General features: G+C 39.0%; 3 protein-coding genes and 1 pseudogene across 4 annotated transcripts; 1 reads left to right on the top strand and 3 right to left on the bottom strand.

Annotated features, from left to right (window-relative positions):
* Nucleotides 1-122: 122 nt before the first annotated feature.
* LOC128736258 (probable ATP-dependent RNA helicase DHX35) lies at nucleotides 123-2677 on the bottom strand (annotated as a pseudogene).
* Nucleotides 2678-4204: 1527 nt separating this feature from the next.
* Nucleotides 4205-6138, top strand: LOC128734930 (deoxyribodipyrimidine photo-lyase). Its single transcript, XM_053829338.1, has 3 exons — nucleotides 4205-4362; nucleotides 4420-4799; nucleotides 4862-6138. The coding sequence occupies exons 1-3, from the start codon at nucleotides 4310-4312 to the stop codon at nucleotides 6013-6015; spliced, it is 1587 nt and encodes a 528-aa protein (XP_053685313.1). The 5' UTR covers nucleotides 4205-4309; the 3' UTR covers nucleotides 6016-6138.
* Nucleotides 6139-6371: 233 nt separating this feature from the next.
* On the bottom strand, nucleotides 6372-10602 carry LOC128734578 (E3 ubiquitin-protein ligase LRSAM1-like). Of its 2 annotated transcripts, XM_053828844.1 has the most exons (9): nucleotides 10310-10602; nucleotides 10054-10247; nucleotides 9724-9966; nucleotides 9009-9651; nucleotides 8466-8953; nucleotides 8327-8407; nucleotides 7770-8264; nucleotides 7574-7710; nucleotides 6372-7468 (listed from the first exon to the last, which is right to left on the bottom strand). In XM_053828844.1, the coding sequence occupies exons 2-8, from the start codon at nucleotides 10183-10185 to the stop codon at nucleotides 7588-7590; spliced, it is 2205 nt and encodes a 734-aa protein (XP_053684819.1). In that variant the 5' UTR covers nucleotides 10186-10247; nucleotides 10310-10602; the 3' UTR covers nucleotides 6372-7468; nucleotides 7574-7587. The 2 variants fall into 2 exon arrangements, with proteins under 2 accessions (XP_053684819.1, XP_053684818.1); XM_053828843.1 differs by having other exon boundaries at nucleotides 10054-10602.
* Nucleotides 10603-11512: 910 nt separating this feature from the next.
* Nucleotides 11513-13535, bottom strand: LOC128737556 (peroxisomal leader peptide-processing protease). The gene is made up of 5 exons (XM_053832225.1): nucleotides 13495-13535; nucleotides 12778-13424; nucleotides 12455-12713; nucleotides 11927-12392; nucleotides 11513-11861 (listed from the first exon to the last, which is right to left on the bottom strand). The coding sequence occupies exons 1-5, from the start codon at nucleotides 13498-13500 to the stop codon at nucleotides 11773-11775; spliced, it is 1467 nt and encodes a 488-aa protein (XP_053688200.1). The 5' UTR covers nucleotides 13501-13535; the 3' UTR covers nucleotides 11513-11772.
* Nucleotides 13536-14169: the final 634 nt, after the last annotated feature.

The following is a 14169-nucleotide window of genomic DNA, read 5'->3' as shown; positions in this document are numbered from 1 at the left end:
GCAATAAAACTTAAGCTTAATTTGAAATAATTTTTTACGTTCGAAACTTCCACGATCCAAACTGGTCATCAAATTAAAATACAAGAAATTATTTGGCTTTAAAACTCCAAGTATATTAAGGCTTAGAAAATATCTCTTACGACCGTAACTTTATGGTAATAGTGAGGTGCCAGTTCTGTGAGCCACTCTTGTTTAATAACGGTAATATCCTTCATAAACAATTTGGTAGTATGCAAAAGTTCACAAAATACAACCCATTGTGGCTGTTCTACGGTATACAATGCCGAAAGTGGATGAATCGAAAGCTCTGTGTCACTTCGTACCGTTTTGTAATTTCGCTTCGCAATACGGGCTCGTATGGACGCCTGGCCGCTCACTGGTTTTGAGAAAACTGATTGAACTTGCAGCATGGCTATTATTAAGAATTTCCTCTGAGCATCCCATCTCGCCGGCGTTGTACAGCATTTTAGCCAACATCGGATTTATAGGCATTTCTGCTAGGAAATAACCAACCGGGGACGTTAAGTTTCCATCGGAGTCGAGTGCATCTAGAGCGAACAAAGTCTCCAGTGAAGCCAGCAGATTCTTAGCCGGTGGTGGTGAAGGAAACGTGAACCGCAAGATGTTATCAATTCCCAATGCTTTTAGAAATAAAACCGTGCTGCAGAGATCGGTTCGGCGCATTTCCGGTGGAGTATAATCGGGTAGTTTGTCCCACTCTTCTTCGGTATAGAGACGGTAGACTTTTCCGCTGCGAATCCTTCCGGCTCGGCCTGCTCGCTGTTCCGCGGCTGCTTTGCTAGTCGGTACTATTGCTGTTGCAGTTGAAAACTGTAGTAATCGACTCGCGACATTCGGTTTCATTCTTGTTCTGTGTGTCGCAACTACGTCGCACGTGGTGCGTTGTATAGCGCATCAATGTGCGATCACAGCGCACCACGTGCGACGTAGTTGCGACACACAGAACAAGAATAAAAGCGAATGTCGCGAGTCGATTATTACGGTTTTCAACTGCAACAGCAATATTACCAAACTGTTAGTGGTGCTCTCGGCTGAATGCCAGTTCAACTTTACAAATCCGCTATCAATAACTGAAAGTAGTTGACATTAGAATTTCTTTACAGTTTCAAGCAAGCAGTTAAGTTACAAGCCGGCTTACCATAAACAATTCCTGGAAATGTCACTGATGTCTCCGCTATGTTTGTAGCTAAAATAACTTTCCGAACTCCCTTAGGGGCGTTGAAAAAAACTTTCAACTGATCCGTGTTGGATAGCGTTCCGTACATGGCAAGTATTATCAAGTCATCCTTCCCACTAGCCTCCTTATGCTCACGCAAAAGATCGAGTGCTTTTAACACTTCTTCCTGCCCCGTCAGGAACGCAAGAATGTCTCCCGGTTTCTCACTACGATGGATTTTCATTACCGTTTCCACTGTTCCCTTCACATAGTCTGGACGGACAAGGTTCTGAAAGTGTAGTCCAAAGTATTATATCTTTTTGAGCCTGACGAACAAAACCTTACCTTGCAAATAAAACACCTCGTAGGGATACATGCGACCTTCCACGGAAAGTATGACCGAGGTGTCCTCGTCTTTCTTTTTCTTCAAGTTGAAAAATTCCTGGAAGAGTTCCGCATCAACCGTAGCGGATGAAATGATGACCTTCAGGGCACTCCTTCTACGAATGATTTTCTTCAGCAACCCCTGCCACAGTATCGGTGAGAACACTTCTCTCGTGTGCTTCGTCCACGATAATGACGCTGTACTGCGTGAGCAACGGATCGGCCAGCATTTCCCGCAGTAGAATTCAATCGGTCATGTACTTAATGTGTAATGTTTCGAATGTTTAATTCGCACGATTATGAAAAAAATATTCTGAGCCAGTGCCTTCAGCAAGTCATGGCCGCAAACCACTATAAAAGTTTGAATCCGTTTAGTTATGTTCCACTTCAGCTGATCTGCAAAATTAAACAATGTTTACATTGTTACACTCGAACAACAAACAATCATGGATGTTTCCATAGTAACTCCGTCAGGGCGAACACGACGCTTCTCCAATAAATGTCAAAAGATTGTGCCCACTTGTGCTCAATATCCGCCATTATCGCTCGTGGAAAGCTGGATAGGGATTTACGTGACTTTCAGGTGATTGTTATTGGAAAAAATAATAACATCTATCTGATTTTCACGTTAACGCATTAGAATGCGTGCGAACTACCTGAAAATCACGTAAATAGTACAGGAAAAGCTGGGTGGAAAATATTCACATAACTTTTCAGGTAACTTCAACGTATATGTTTTGAGTGTAAGTGCCGATCAACATGGTTTCATTTCCCAGCGCTCTACCACCACTAACCTGCTGTGTCTGACATCATACATAACGGGAAGTATGGACCACCGTGCTCAAACAGACGTCTTATACACAGACTTGTCGGCCGCTTTTGATAAGATAAACCATGACATCGCAATTGCAAAATTGCATAGACTGGGCGTTAGCGACAACCTTTTGCGCTGGTTTCGATCATATCTGACCAATCGAGACAGTTGGTGGTTGCCATTGGCGATTGTAGGTCCGATAATGTTGGAGACGTGGACATCCCTACATCGTTATTGTCGGAGACGTCGACATTCGTAACATCGTTACGGCCAAGCTCTCTGGTCACAGTGACAGCTGTCATCAGTTGATGCTCGCCAGTGCTGACAACAGGACGTTCACGTTCCTGTTCCGTTTTACCGCGAAAATGAGACTCGCACAATTGTACCTCGTTATATTTCAATAAAGTTAAGTTTTAATTTGTTTAATGTACGGGTCGTGTTTTAATACATTCATATCGGTCACCTCCGAACGCGAACCGTAACAGTGGCGATGCGGATCGTAACAGATAGCTATCTAGTACAGAACAGAAGTGGAAGTAGAAATCCAAACACGTACATGCTACGTTCTACAGATACTAGCGAACCTGGCGGTAGCGAGTCACTTTTTTCCACGAAAACAAACGAGCGCATATGAATGCACACGAAAGCATATGAAAGCTGCTATGCGATTGGCAGTGAGCGTTCTGCTTATATTGCTGTTATTCGGTTCTATGCGAAATCCTTCCCAAAGAAAAATAAAAACAAAAAAGACTCTATTACTAGTTTTGATCGCTGAATCGTTCGAACTTCAACTTCTTTTCTGTGTATCTAGCCTCTTCAGGTATTCCTCAGGGAAGCCATCTAGGACCTTTGATCTTTCTGCTCTACTTCAACGATGTTTATTTGGCTATCAAATGCCCTCGGATGCTCTCGGATGCGGATGACCTGAAAATGTTTTCCCAGTTCCGTTCGACAGACGATTGTCACTTTCTCCAAAATCAGTTGGAGGCATTTGCCACTTGGTGCGATGTGAACCGCATGTTAGTGAACCCGGAGAAGTGTTCAATAATTACTTTCTCCAGAAAAAAAACCCGATCCTGTTTTGTTATGAGCTCAATGGCACACCCATCGAACGTGTTTCGTATATTAAAGACCTGGGAGTTATCTTAGATCCGCAGTTAACGTACAAGGAGCATATCTCGTGCATTGTCGCTAAAGCTTCGAGGTCATAAGGCTTCATTTTCAGGATCGCGAATAGAGAAACCCGTTCCGTCTACCTAGTTATGTAAGCCGCTGTCAACTGATTGACTTAGAACGTCTCTGTGTTCGTCGAGCTGCTTCTAGAGCTTTGTTTATTGCGGATTGTCTGCAGGGTAGAATAGACAGCCCTGAGCTTATGGAGCAGATTAACATAAATGTGCAACCACGAGCACTGCGTAATAGTTCCAAGCTGAGACTACCAGTTCGTCGCACTAGTTACTCTATGAATGGCGCTATCGGTGGCTTGCAGCGAGTTTTTAATCAAGTGTCATCATTATTCGATTTTCATCTCTCGCGTCAAATACTTGGCAGAAGATTTGCAAGCTTTTTTTTGGGGAGCAGTAAACCGCGAGTGATGTAGAGTTATATTTAAACTGTTTTTATATTTGTATTTTACTCATTTGACTGTATTTTTATGTAACTATCGACAATCATTGGGGCTATCTCGAGCCCGTTGATTTAATAAATAAATAAACCTATTCTAACCTTAAAATTAGGTATTATATTTTTCGACATTTGCCCTTTTGTTAATTCTATCTAGAATGTGGCGTGAACCGTGAACTGTGCAAGGTGCAAGTTTTTGTTATCCTTGCATCCTTCTCATCTTGTATCTTGCTTTTTTGATAAATATTCCGCGAATAATTGAATTTTAGTACTTATTTAGTGTTGCTGCAAAAATATGTTGAACGTTTTATATGAAACCAAACGGTCTATTCGTAATACCAGTGATTCGAAACCTACATTATTGGTAAACATAAAACCTCAAGCTTAATAATTCAGGATTTTATACGTAACAAATTTGCAGCACAATGAAAAAATCCGCCAAAACAGATGCTGCAGCCGGTAGTTCTCGGTCCGATGAGCCCGCTAAGAAGCAAGCAAAATTAGAAAACAAAAATTTTGTTGAGTTGTTTGATGCTAACCGAAAAACCGCTGCAAAGTCCATACTGGATTTTGATTTCAAGAAAAAACGAGTACGCGTTCTGTCCGACGTGCAGGAAGTACAGGAAGGGAAAAAAGGTATACTATACTGGATGTCGCGGGACGCACGGGTACAGGACAACTGGGCATTTCTCTTTGCGCAAAAGTTGGCACTGAAAAATGAACTTCCGTTACATATCTGTTTCAACTTGGTCCCTACGTTTTTGGAAGCTACTATCAGACATTACAAGTTTATGCTGAAAGGTACTTCTTGAATGAAGAGAGTCGATTGGTTTTCTTATCATTGGTATATTTTTATTTTACAGGTCTAGAACATGTGGCTAAAGATTGTGAAAACCTGGATATACATTTCCACATGTTGACTGGAATGGCTCGAAATACGGTACCAAAATTCGTTCGCGATCAAGAAATTGGGGCTGTTGTTTGTGATTTTAGTCCTTTACGGATACCGATGCAATGGGTTGAAGAGGTTGGTAAAGCATTACCTTCAGAAGTTCCGTTCTGTCAGGTGGATGCTCACAACATTGTGCCTCTATGGGTTACTTCGGACAAACAGGAGTACGCAGCCCGCACTATCCGTAGTAAAATCAACAAAAACCTTGATACATATCTGACCGAGTTTCCACCCGTAATCAAGCATCCATACAAAGAAACTATTCGACCGAACACCATCAACTGGAAGAAGTTGTTGGATAGTGTAAAAGTAGATCGAACCGTGGACGAAGTTGATTGGGCGGTACCCGGTTACGAAGGAGGTATCGCAACCTTGCAAAGTTTCGTCGAAAACCGATTACGTAAATTCAATGCAAAGCGTAATGATCCCACAGAAGATGCCTTATCCAATCTTTCACCATGGTTTCACTTTGGACAGATATCTGTTCAGCGAAGCGTGTTAGCTGTAAAAAAGCATGGTAAAGGTTTTACCGAAAGCGTTGCTGCTTTTTGTGAAGAAGCAATAGTGCGACGAGAGCTCTCGGATAACTTTTGCTTCTATAACCAACACTATGACAGTTTAAAGGGTTCTTACGACTGGGCACAGAAAACGCTTCAGGACCATCGTAAAGACAAAAGAGCGTACATCTATACGAGGCAAGAGCTGGAAGAAGCGAAAACGCACGACGATTTGTGGAATTCGGCACAAATTCAGATGGTTCGGGAAGGTAAAATGCACGGATTCCTGCGAATGTACTGGGCCAAAAAGATTCTGGAATGGACGCGAACCCCCGAGGATGCACTTGAGATTGCCATCTATTTGAACGATCGTTATCAGTTGGACGGGCGAGACCCGAATGGTTACGTGGGCTGTATGTGGTCCATCGGGGGCATTCACGATCAAGGCTGGCGTGAAAGGGAAGTGTTTGGAAAGATTCGCTACATGAACTACGACGGATGTAAGCGCAAATTTGACGTAGCCGCCTTTGTGGCCCGCTACGGTGGAAAAGTGCACCGCAGGAAGTAGTGAGACGATTTGGTCGCAATGCGGGCAAACGATTTGATCTGTTTTTCCAAGTTATTTTGAACTTAGTCTATTTATATTTTGTTGAGCTGATATGTACCTGTTAAATTAACGTTTGATACGAAATACAAATTTGATCAAAAAGCGCACTGCTGGTTTTTATCGTCAATTTCTTTGCCAAGTAAGCAACAAACCGTAATTTTGGTCTATGCTCTTTAATGATACTCCACAACTATTATTTTAGTCGTTTTAGTTTGGGAATTTACGTTCTTTCAAAAACAAACATTGTGTGACAATAAGAAACATTCTTTATAGTTTTGTGCAAATAAAATGACAATTCAATAAGATAATATGTCTGAAAGAAATATAACAAATTGATAAATCATTTCTTATGCTAGTCGTAATTAGCTTGGTTCGTTTTTCAAAAATTTTATTTGTTCAACGTTAAGAATAGCATGTTGCGGTGAGTATTGAAGCCATATATGTATGGTAAATTTTGTTTAATTGGTTTACCCTAATTTGCAATTAGGATTGGAGTGTGTAAGGATCTCAAATGTCATCGTATTTAGAATGCTATCGTATATTATGCGGGACAAGTCCCTATTGCCTGCTTTAGTCAGTATTCCCGACCTTTTTTGTATTTCAATTTATGTCATAATGCATTTTTATTTCAAAAGGCACTATATAATATAATGTATAACACGTGTGCTAAATTCCGTTTACTGTATTGGCTGTACTGAGCTTTTGGTAATGCTTCTGGTATTATTTGGTGTTCCATGATATTTTTGCATACAGTTTAATACTTAAATCTATTAACAGTAAGGATTAAAGCTTTAATAACTATATAGACTGCCGATTTGTATCAAATCATTCAGTTAAACTACGTTTTCAGGATAACAGACTAAATGGCATGTTGGTAATATTTTCGGTAAAACGTTAAAATTTGATATATATTAAACATAATTGAATAACTACGAAATATTTTAAAAGGTGACGGCAAAATTTGTGACTAGAACTGCAATATTAGGATATGAAACGGTATAATTATATACTGGGAATGAACGCTTTTTTTCATCGAAAATGGACTACATCTTTATACGTTTATAGAATTTAAATTACGTAAAATAGTTTTTTTTTTGCTTTTGTTTTGATGTACTGTTTCTTTCCAATGTTTTTTATTAACTCCTTTGCATCCGTGTTTTTATTCAATTCAGTTCGATTCACTTGATTCATTCAATCGAAACCGGATACGTCGTATTCAAAGATAATGCTATAACATTCCATTGTGTGAACACGGAATGCATGCATCATAATCAATATATGTATCAGTTGATAACTTATCATCAAATTATTCAAATAAATTTGATTATTTATGGAAAGAAAAGAAACATCAACAACAAATTCTGTATTACGCAAATACGTTTTTCGTTGATTTGGGACGCGTATAACCCTTTTGCTAAAAAGAAAAAGACAAAATACACCGACAACCTTGGATTAATATTTATATCAAACATTGCAAAAATATACTAAACACACAACGAACTATTTGATGTCAACTCACCTACAGTACAGCTCTCACGGCTGTATAACCTTAATCTTTCTTTCAATGTAGGCCCGGCATAATGGGCAATCGTTTATCTCAACATGACATCCAGCACAGCAGCACATGTGACCGCAAGGTAAGAAAATAACTTGAACCTTTGATGAAAATCAAAATTAGCACACAAGACTGTGGTGACATGTTTTTCTTTTCTTACCGTTTCTTCAAGACAAACTACGCACTCAGCGAATTGCACCGTTCCGCTGCTGACAGCAGCTGGTTCTTCTGGTGGTGAGCTCGGTGTTTCCGGCACATGATCTTCTTCCGGTGAAGGAGCGGTAGGAGTTTGTGCTGTTGGTGAAGTCTCTCCCTCAGGATATTCTATTCTTCGATTCAAATAATCATAATAGTTGCTAATCGATACCAGGATTGCGCGCCGATCCAATAGATTTTGAACACCAGCGTTAACTAGATCTTCATCTGTGACGCTGGATAACTCTTTGTCCCGGTTTTGCCAAATTTTCGATAAAAAGGGCAAACAATGAACTACGCCATTCTCCAGGAACTGGTAACCTAATATTGGATCAATGGACGCTGTATCGTTGGTTATCTCCGTCGGTTGATGATCTAGCAATTTTTGATATTGCATTAGCCAAAAGTCGGATTGCTCACTTTCCTTTTGTTTTTCGATAATTTTGAGTGTTTCCAGAAGCTGAAAATGAAAACGTTATTTTAATCAAATACCTACTACTATAAACTTTCAAGCACAAATACCTGCTGTTTTCGTTGATCCTGTTGTTTGAGCAAATCCATCAGTACATAAGTAAGATTTAATCTCTGTTCGCTGAGATTATTCTGTAAAAAAAAGACCACTAAAAACATTTATTCAATATGTAATAGATATCAGACTCACGATTTGGTCATCTTGGCTAGTTTTTTTGCGCTCGATTTCATACGTTGTAAGTGCAGCCAGCTGCGATTCCACAATGCGAACCTGCTCGACTAGACCCCATGTACGAGAGTCATTTTTCGCTATCAGAGCCGCTACGGCTGATTTTTGAATTTCTTCATTGCAATTAATTTGTTCTATGATATCCTGCCGGTTACGGTCGTAATCCAGAAATACGTTATTTAGCAGATTATTGGTCTCGTACTCCCGCTCCAGTATACTGCGCGAGGATTGATCTCTTTGGTTGTGGAAATTTTGAATAACATTTATTTCGTTCTCCAGCAGATCAGTCATAGCCGTAAGAATCTCCTGTTTGCGGAAATCGTTCTGCTGAATACGAAGCTGTTCGACAAGGCGTTCCTGCTCCCTTCGTTCGCATTCAAGAAATGCTGGATCTGGACCATTCTTCAGGGAGAGCAGCGTCTCCACCAACTCACTGGAATGCTCTTCGTCTGCAAACAAAGAGATTAAAATGAATAAATCTCTCAACTTTCTAAATCAAAATACCTTTTAGAATATCATTAATTAAGCGTTGACGTTCGGACTGCTTCTCCTCCTGTAATCTTGAAACGTGACAATCACTCTGATTCTGCTGTTGTAAAAGTTGTTGCAGCAGTTCTTGCTTCTTTTTCTGTTGCTGCTCGTGCAGTTTACTTTCTGCCAGATAATCCTTTTCGTACGCCAATCTTTCTCGTTCCAACAACTTTCTTTCCTTCTCATACCGTTCACGGGCAAGCTCCTCCTGGCGCTGTTCTCCTCGCTCACTGTTGATGAAGTTGATTGTACTTGCTTTACAACTCGTGGGTTGTGACTGTTCGTTCCGATTATCGTTTGGCAGGCTGGCAACTTCACCGGTTGAAAGATACTTAATGATTGCATAAGTTCCACCATCGATCACGTCCATCGGAGGCTCGGTTATGGTGTTTTGGTCGAGCACTATATCTACTAGATTATCACAAGTTGCCAGCTGATTCGGCAGTTTTGTCAGACGAACATTACCACTAACGTTCAATATTCTAAGGTTGGGCATAAATGATACTTGCTCTAGCGTAGCTAGATTGTTCACTGATACATCGAGCAATTCCAGCTTCTTCAGTCGATTGATTGTTGTTGGGAGTTTCTCTAACTGGTTGTTCGATATAAATAGTTCCTGTAAATAGTAAAGTGTTTCAATATTGTATGTTTAGTATAATTGTACTTATCAGTAAATACAAATGCATACCCTGAGATTTTCCAGCTTACTGATGTCTTCTGGTAGTTTCTTAAATCGATTGCTAGCTAAGTTGAGCGTGACCAACAATTGCAAATCGTTCAGCGATCCTCCGCCAGTTAGCGAGGACAATTTGTTATTCGCCAACAACAATATCTCCTTCCTAAGGACTTTACACATTATGTATACACCGGAAGGCACATCCTTCAAATTACAATCTGTCAGGTCGTAAATCGGCTCCGGAGTCTCTTTCGCCTGTCAATTATGAATGTAAACAGATAGGTAGATGCAAAATAAAAATCGATAAATCTGATTGTGGCACAAATTCAGTACGGTACTTACCAAACATTGCTTCCGTTCCAGACGAGCCTTGTAGTCTACCGATGATTGCTGACTGCTAGTCGTTTGGTTCGGCATTTCGGCGCTTGGTGCGGAAAAATTTTCATTGTTTGACGACGAAATACGACAACCCATAAAAGGATAGAGACTAACTACTGTGATACTTATTCTGGTATAACGCCACAAAGTCAAGAAAACTTGAAACAGGACCGCCGTTCAGTCATTCACAGAATAACGTGCTGCATATAGGAATACCTACTTGTCGTTCTGTAGATAAAAAGTTGAAATTCTATCCGATTAAACTCTCTACGCTACCTACAACACTTCAAAGACTACTGCAATATTTTGAATTACTGACAGTACAGATAATACGCACATCGTTCAACTCTTATGAATGAGGTCACAGAACCATCAGTGAAAAACTGATAACTACGAGCGTTTTTACGATTATTTCAACGAAACACAGATGCGTAGATTTCATTGAGTATAGTATATCTTTCCGTCACATCCAATATTAGTATTTTAAACTGTAACTGGACTAAAATTGCAACAACTGCGAGTAATAATATAGTTGCACCATTTGTTTTGAAAAAAAAACCTTATCTGTATGTATTAGTGTTTTATGCTCGATATGTTGAGAGACAATGAGGATAAATATCAAGGTGAGGAATATTCGAAATTTCTATTCTCAGGTACAGATTTTTGTTTTTCTGTGTTTTTTACTGTTGTATATTGTACAATTTGTACGAAACAACTGAAGGCTTTCTTGTTACCTAGTTTTGTTCGGAGGAGTGAAATTCTTCGGTTAAATTCACCTAAACTCGAACGCTCTCTTGTATTTAGAACATGGACAGTTTTACGTCCCGAATTTCTAATCCGTAGTCCGTTTTCGTCTCGTGCGTACATTACAATAATTGTTCCACCCATAAATTTATTGTTCGTTGTGATCCATTATGCAACGATTTTTCACCGAAGATAGGGTAACCAACCTGTTTTGGACTCCATCAGAAGCTATACATAATTTGGATGCTTCGATTTGATTTTGCTGTAAGTGTCCAAATTATGTACAGCTGCTGATGGGGTCCAAAATACGTTGGTTACCCTACGCATTATCCAACTGTTTAGTAGCCTGGCGTTTATCCACAGTGGGTTCTATTGGTTATAAAGCCAATATCACAGGTAAAAACAGATCACCATGCGGCTCGGATGCACTCTCGCATTTAAATTATTAAAAAAAATCTGGAACTTTATTCTGCGAGGCGATTTGCATTTCGTTGGGTGTCCGTGAGGTCAAATCGAATTAAGTGAGAGCTTCACGATCAGAATGAATCTTTCACGACATGTGACTCAATTCACATAACACCGCAGATAATGCTACTGGCACTGGTTATGTCGAAAAACTCACTTTTCCCAAAAATAAAACAAAAAAATTTAAGGTTTGATGGTAGTTTTATTAGGAAAATCCGGAAAATCTCTCTAAAACGATTTCCTAATATATTTTTTGTATCTATAAGTTTAATTTCCGTTATACCTCAAAACCCACCCGCACCCTTATAACCACAATATCACGTAGTCTTGAATCTCAGGTCTTAAAACGCACAAATTTTCCACACGATTGTGAGGAACGTGCTGTTCGATAATGCGACAACAGTCACATTTTTTCTTCAGTTATTAAAAACTAATCTCCTGTGCTAATACCTGATACTGAGTTTTACTCATAGTCTACAGTTTGTTCCGAATTTTTAAGTTTTGTAATTTCCATTTATCAATTATGGTTCGATTGGCCTCAAGTCCTTTTAACGCCGTAATATCTGTAAAATTTAAGTACAATCCTAGTGTGGTAATTTTAACATTTGTCTGTATTCCAAAAACGTACCTTTAGTTTTAACATATTTCTGTATAGCGGGAATGATGTCACAAATCGGGACGCACATATTGTGATGCGGGTACACTTTATTATCGATGGAACTTTTGAAATTTGAAACCATCACTGCTAATAAATGTCCTTTGGTATCATAAATAGGTCCGCCACTTTGGCCAGCTTGCACGGGGCAATCAGTGATAAGAACTCCTTTTGTGTAGTTGGTAATTCGTCCGCAAAATATACTTGGCTTAAATCTTTCATTAGAATCGACGGTTTTGAATAATGGAAACCCTACTGAATAAACCTTTTGTCCTACTTTCGGGAGGTATTTTGCCAAACGGCAAGGTTGTATTTTTTGCAAATCAGAACTATCAGCTACTGATAATATTGCAATATCATAAGCGCTGTCATATACTGGATTTTTGTACAGTAAGTTGAGCTGAAGTTCACAACCTTTAACGAAACAGTTGATGTTATCCTGTTGGAAAAATAAAATATGAGAGCTTACGTATGATTCACCTCAAAAATTTCAACACTTACGCTTTTTACGACATGCGAGCAAGTAATGACTAGTGGGTAATTTTCCATGCGGAATATACAGCCAGTTCCCCAACAATTCACTGAATCAATCATGCACACAGACTCAATGATCTTTGCAGCATCATATTCTTCTGGATTATGTTGCAAGTTTCTGTTAAAAAGTGCTAAGAAAATTTCTGTAATGTTTGCTGCTAGAGGAAAATTCACGTTATCGTTTTGATTGTTAAAACAAGACCCTAACAGAATACTGCGTAGGTTTCTGAAATAAGAATAAAACTCAAAAGTTATCCTACAAAACTGATAAAGCTGAAACTGTTACATACAGTTTTCTGTCATAAACACCTCCTCCTTCACAACCAAAAGCCGTTTGAACATTCAATAAAGCCAAACAATTGTTACTTCCAAAGATATTGGCCACATGTCCATAACTGACGGTGTTTATAAAATGTTCGTTTCCGAACGGAGTAGTAATACATGTTATTTCTTCCAGCAAATTTAACTGACAACTTGTGCTATTCATTAGATACCAAAATGAATGCTTCATCTGTACAGCAGATATTTTTGTCCCAGATTTTTGTAGCAACAGGAATGTAGAAAAATATTTGCTATACTCGGCAACATTTTTGTATCTACCGTCAACTAAGAATTTCAAGCTGGAGAAATTCCTAATGGTCGCTTCAATAGATTTTGAATAAACTATAAAGGCGACTTGTGCTTTAAACTCAGTCAATTCATTTTTGGAATTTTCAGTTATCACTCCAAAATCCAGGTCGCGTAACTGATACAGTTCAGGATGATCTTCAAGCTGAATTAGTGCTTCATCGGGTATTTTACATAATGCATCTGTGGAGTTCGTTGCTTGCAATAGAACCAATCCTGATGTAAGAATCAACCCGTTTGGAAATATTATTGCCGAGCTTTTACTAAAGCCTGTTCGACAATAGATTATTCCATGATTTGGAAACCATTTCTGTAATGCACACAGAAGGCAGCTGTATTATACGAATGTTTTGATGACGGTTTTAAATACAAATAATTACCTTCATTATAGTTTTAGGCCTTTCAAAAGAATCTACATGTACACAGTTAAGTTGAAGCTTATGCAAAATTGATAAAACTTATAATGAATGATACGCGTGCTGATAAGAGAGAGCCTGCCTGAATGAAAATTTATAAACAAAAGCGGCTCACATCTCTTAGCTATCCCAGAGCTGCCAGTTTTCTCCACATGAAACGCATGAAATAGACGTGGAAAGTCAAACAGCGGAATTTCCGAAAATCGGCCAAAAAATTTCTCTTTCGTTTTTGTCTTTTTTCGTAGATTTTTGCATGGAAATAAACAACGTATATATTAAAAGCAAAAATAGATTTGGTTTTCACGTTTAAACTTAAAATAAAAATGCCTAGAATCCATTTTTTTTGGCTCGATTAAAAAATTCTTTTTGTTTTTTCGCCTCCCCCCCCTTCAGTGTTGGGCCACTGAGCCACCGGAGGGACAGAAACTTTTTAAAATATTTGTAATGGCTTATTGTGTAATAAATCAAATATCTACAGAAAAAGTCTCTGAGAAAAATTTGTTATTGTGCAGTTTCAGGTAAAATGACTATATAACACTAAATCACTAAAGGTCACATCACATTTAAGGTGAAACGGTACTGAATCCCTTCACCTATCACCTTAATGGTTTTACTCCGATTTGAGTGAAACTTTTAACA

This window comes from Sabethes cyaneus, chromosome 2, assembly GCF_943734655.1.
Source record: "Sabethes cyaneus chromosome 2, idSabCyanKW18_F2, whole genome shotgun sequence".
Lineage (NCBI taxonomy): Eukaryota > Metazoa > Arthropoda > Insecta > Diptera > Culicidae > Sabethes > Sabethes cyaneus.
Note: the sequence above shows the minus strand (reverse complement) of the source record. Positions and strands in the feature narration are given on the sequence as shown.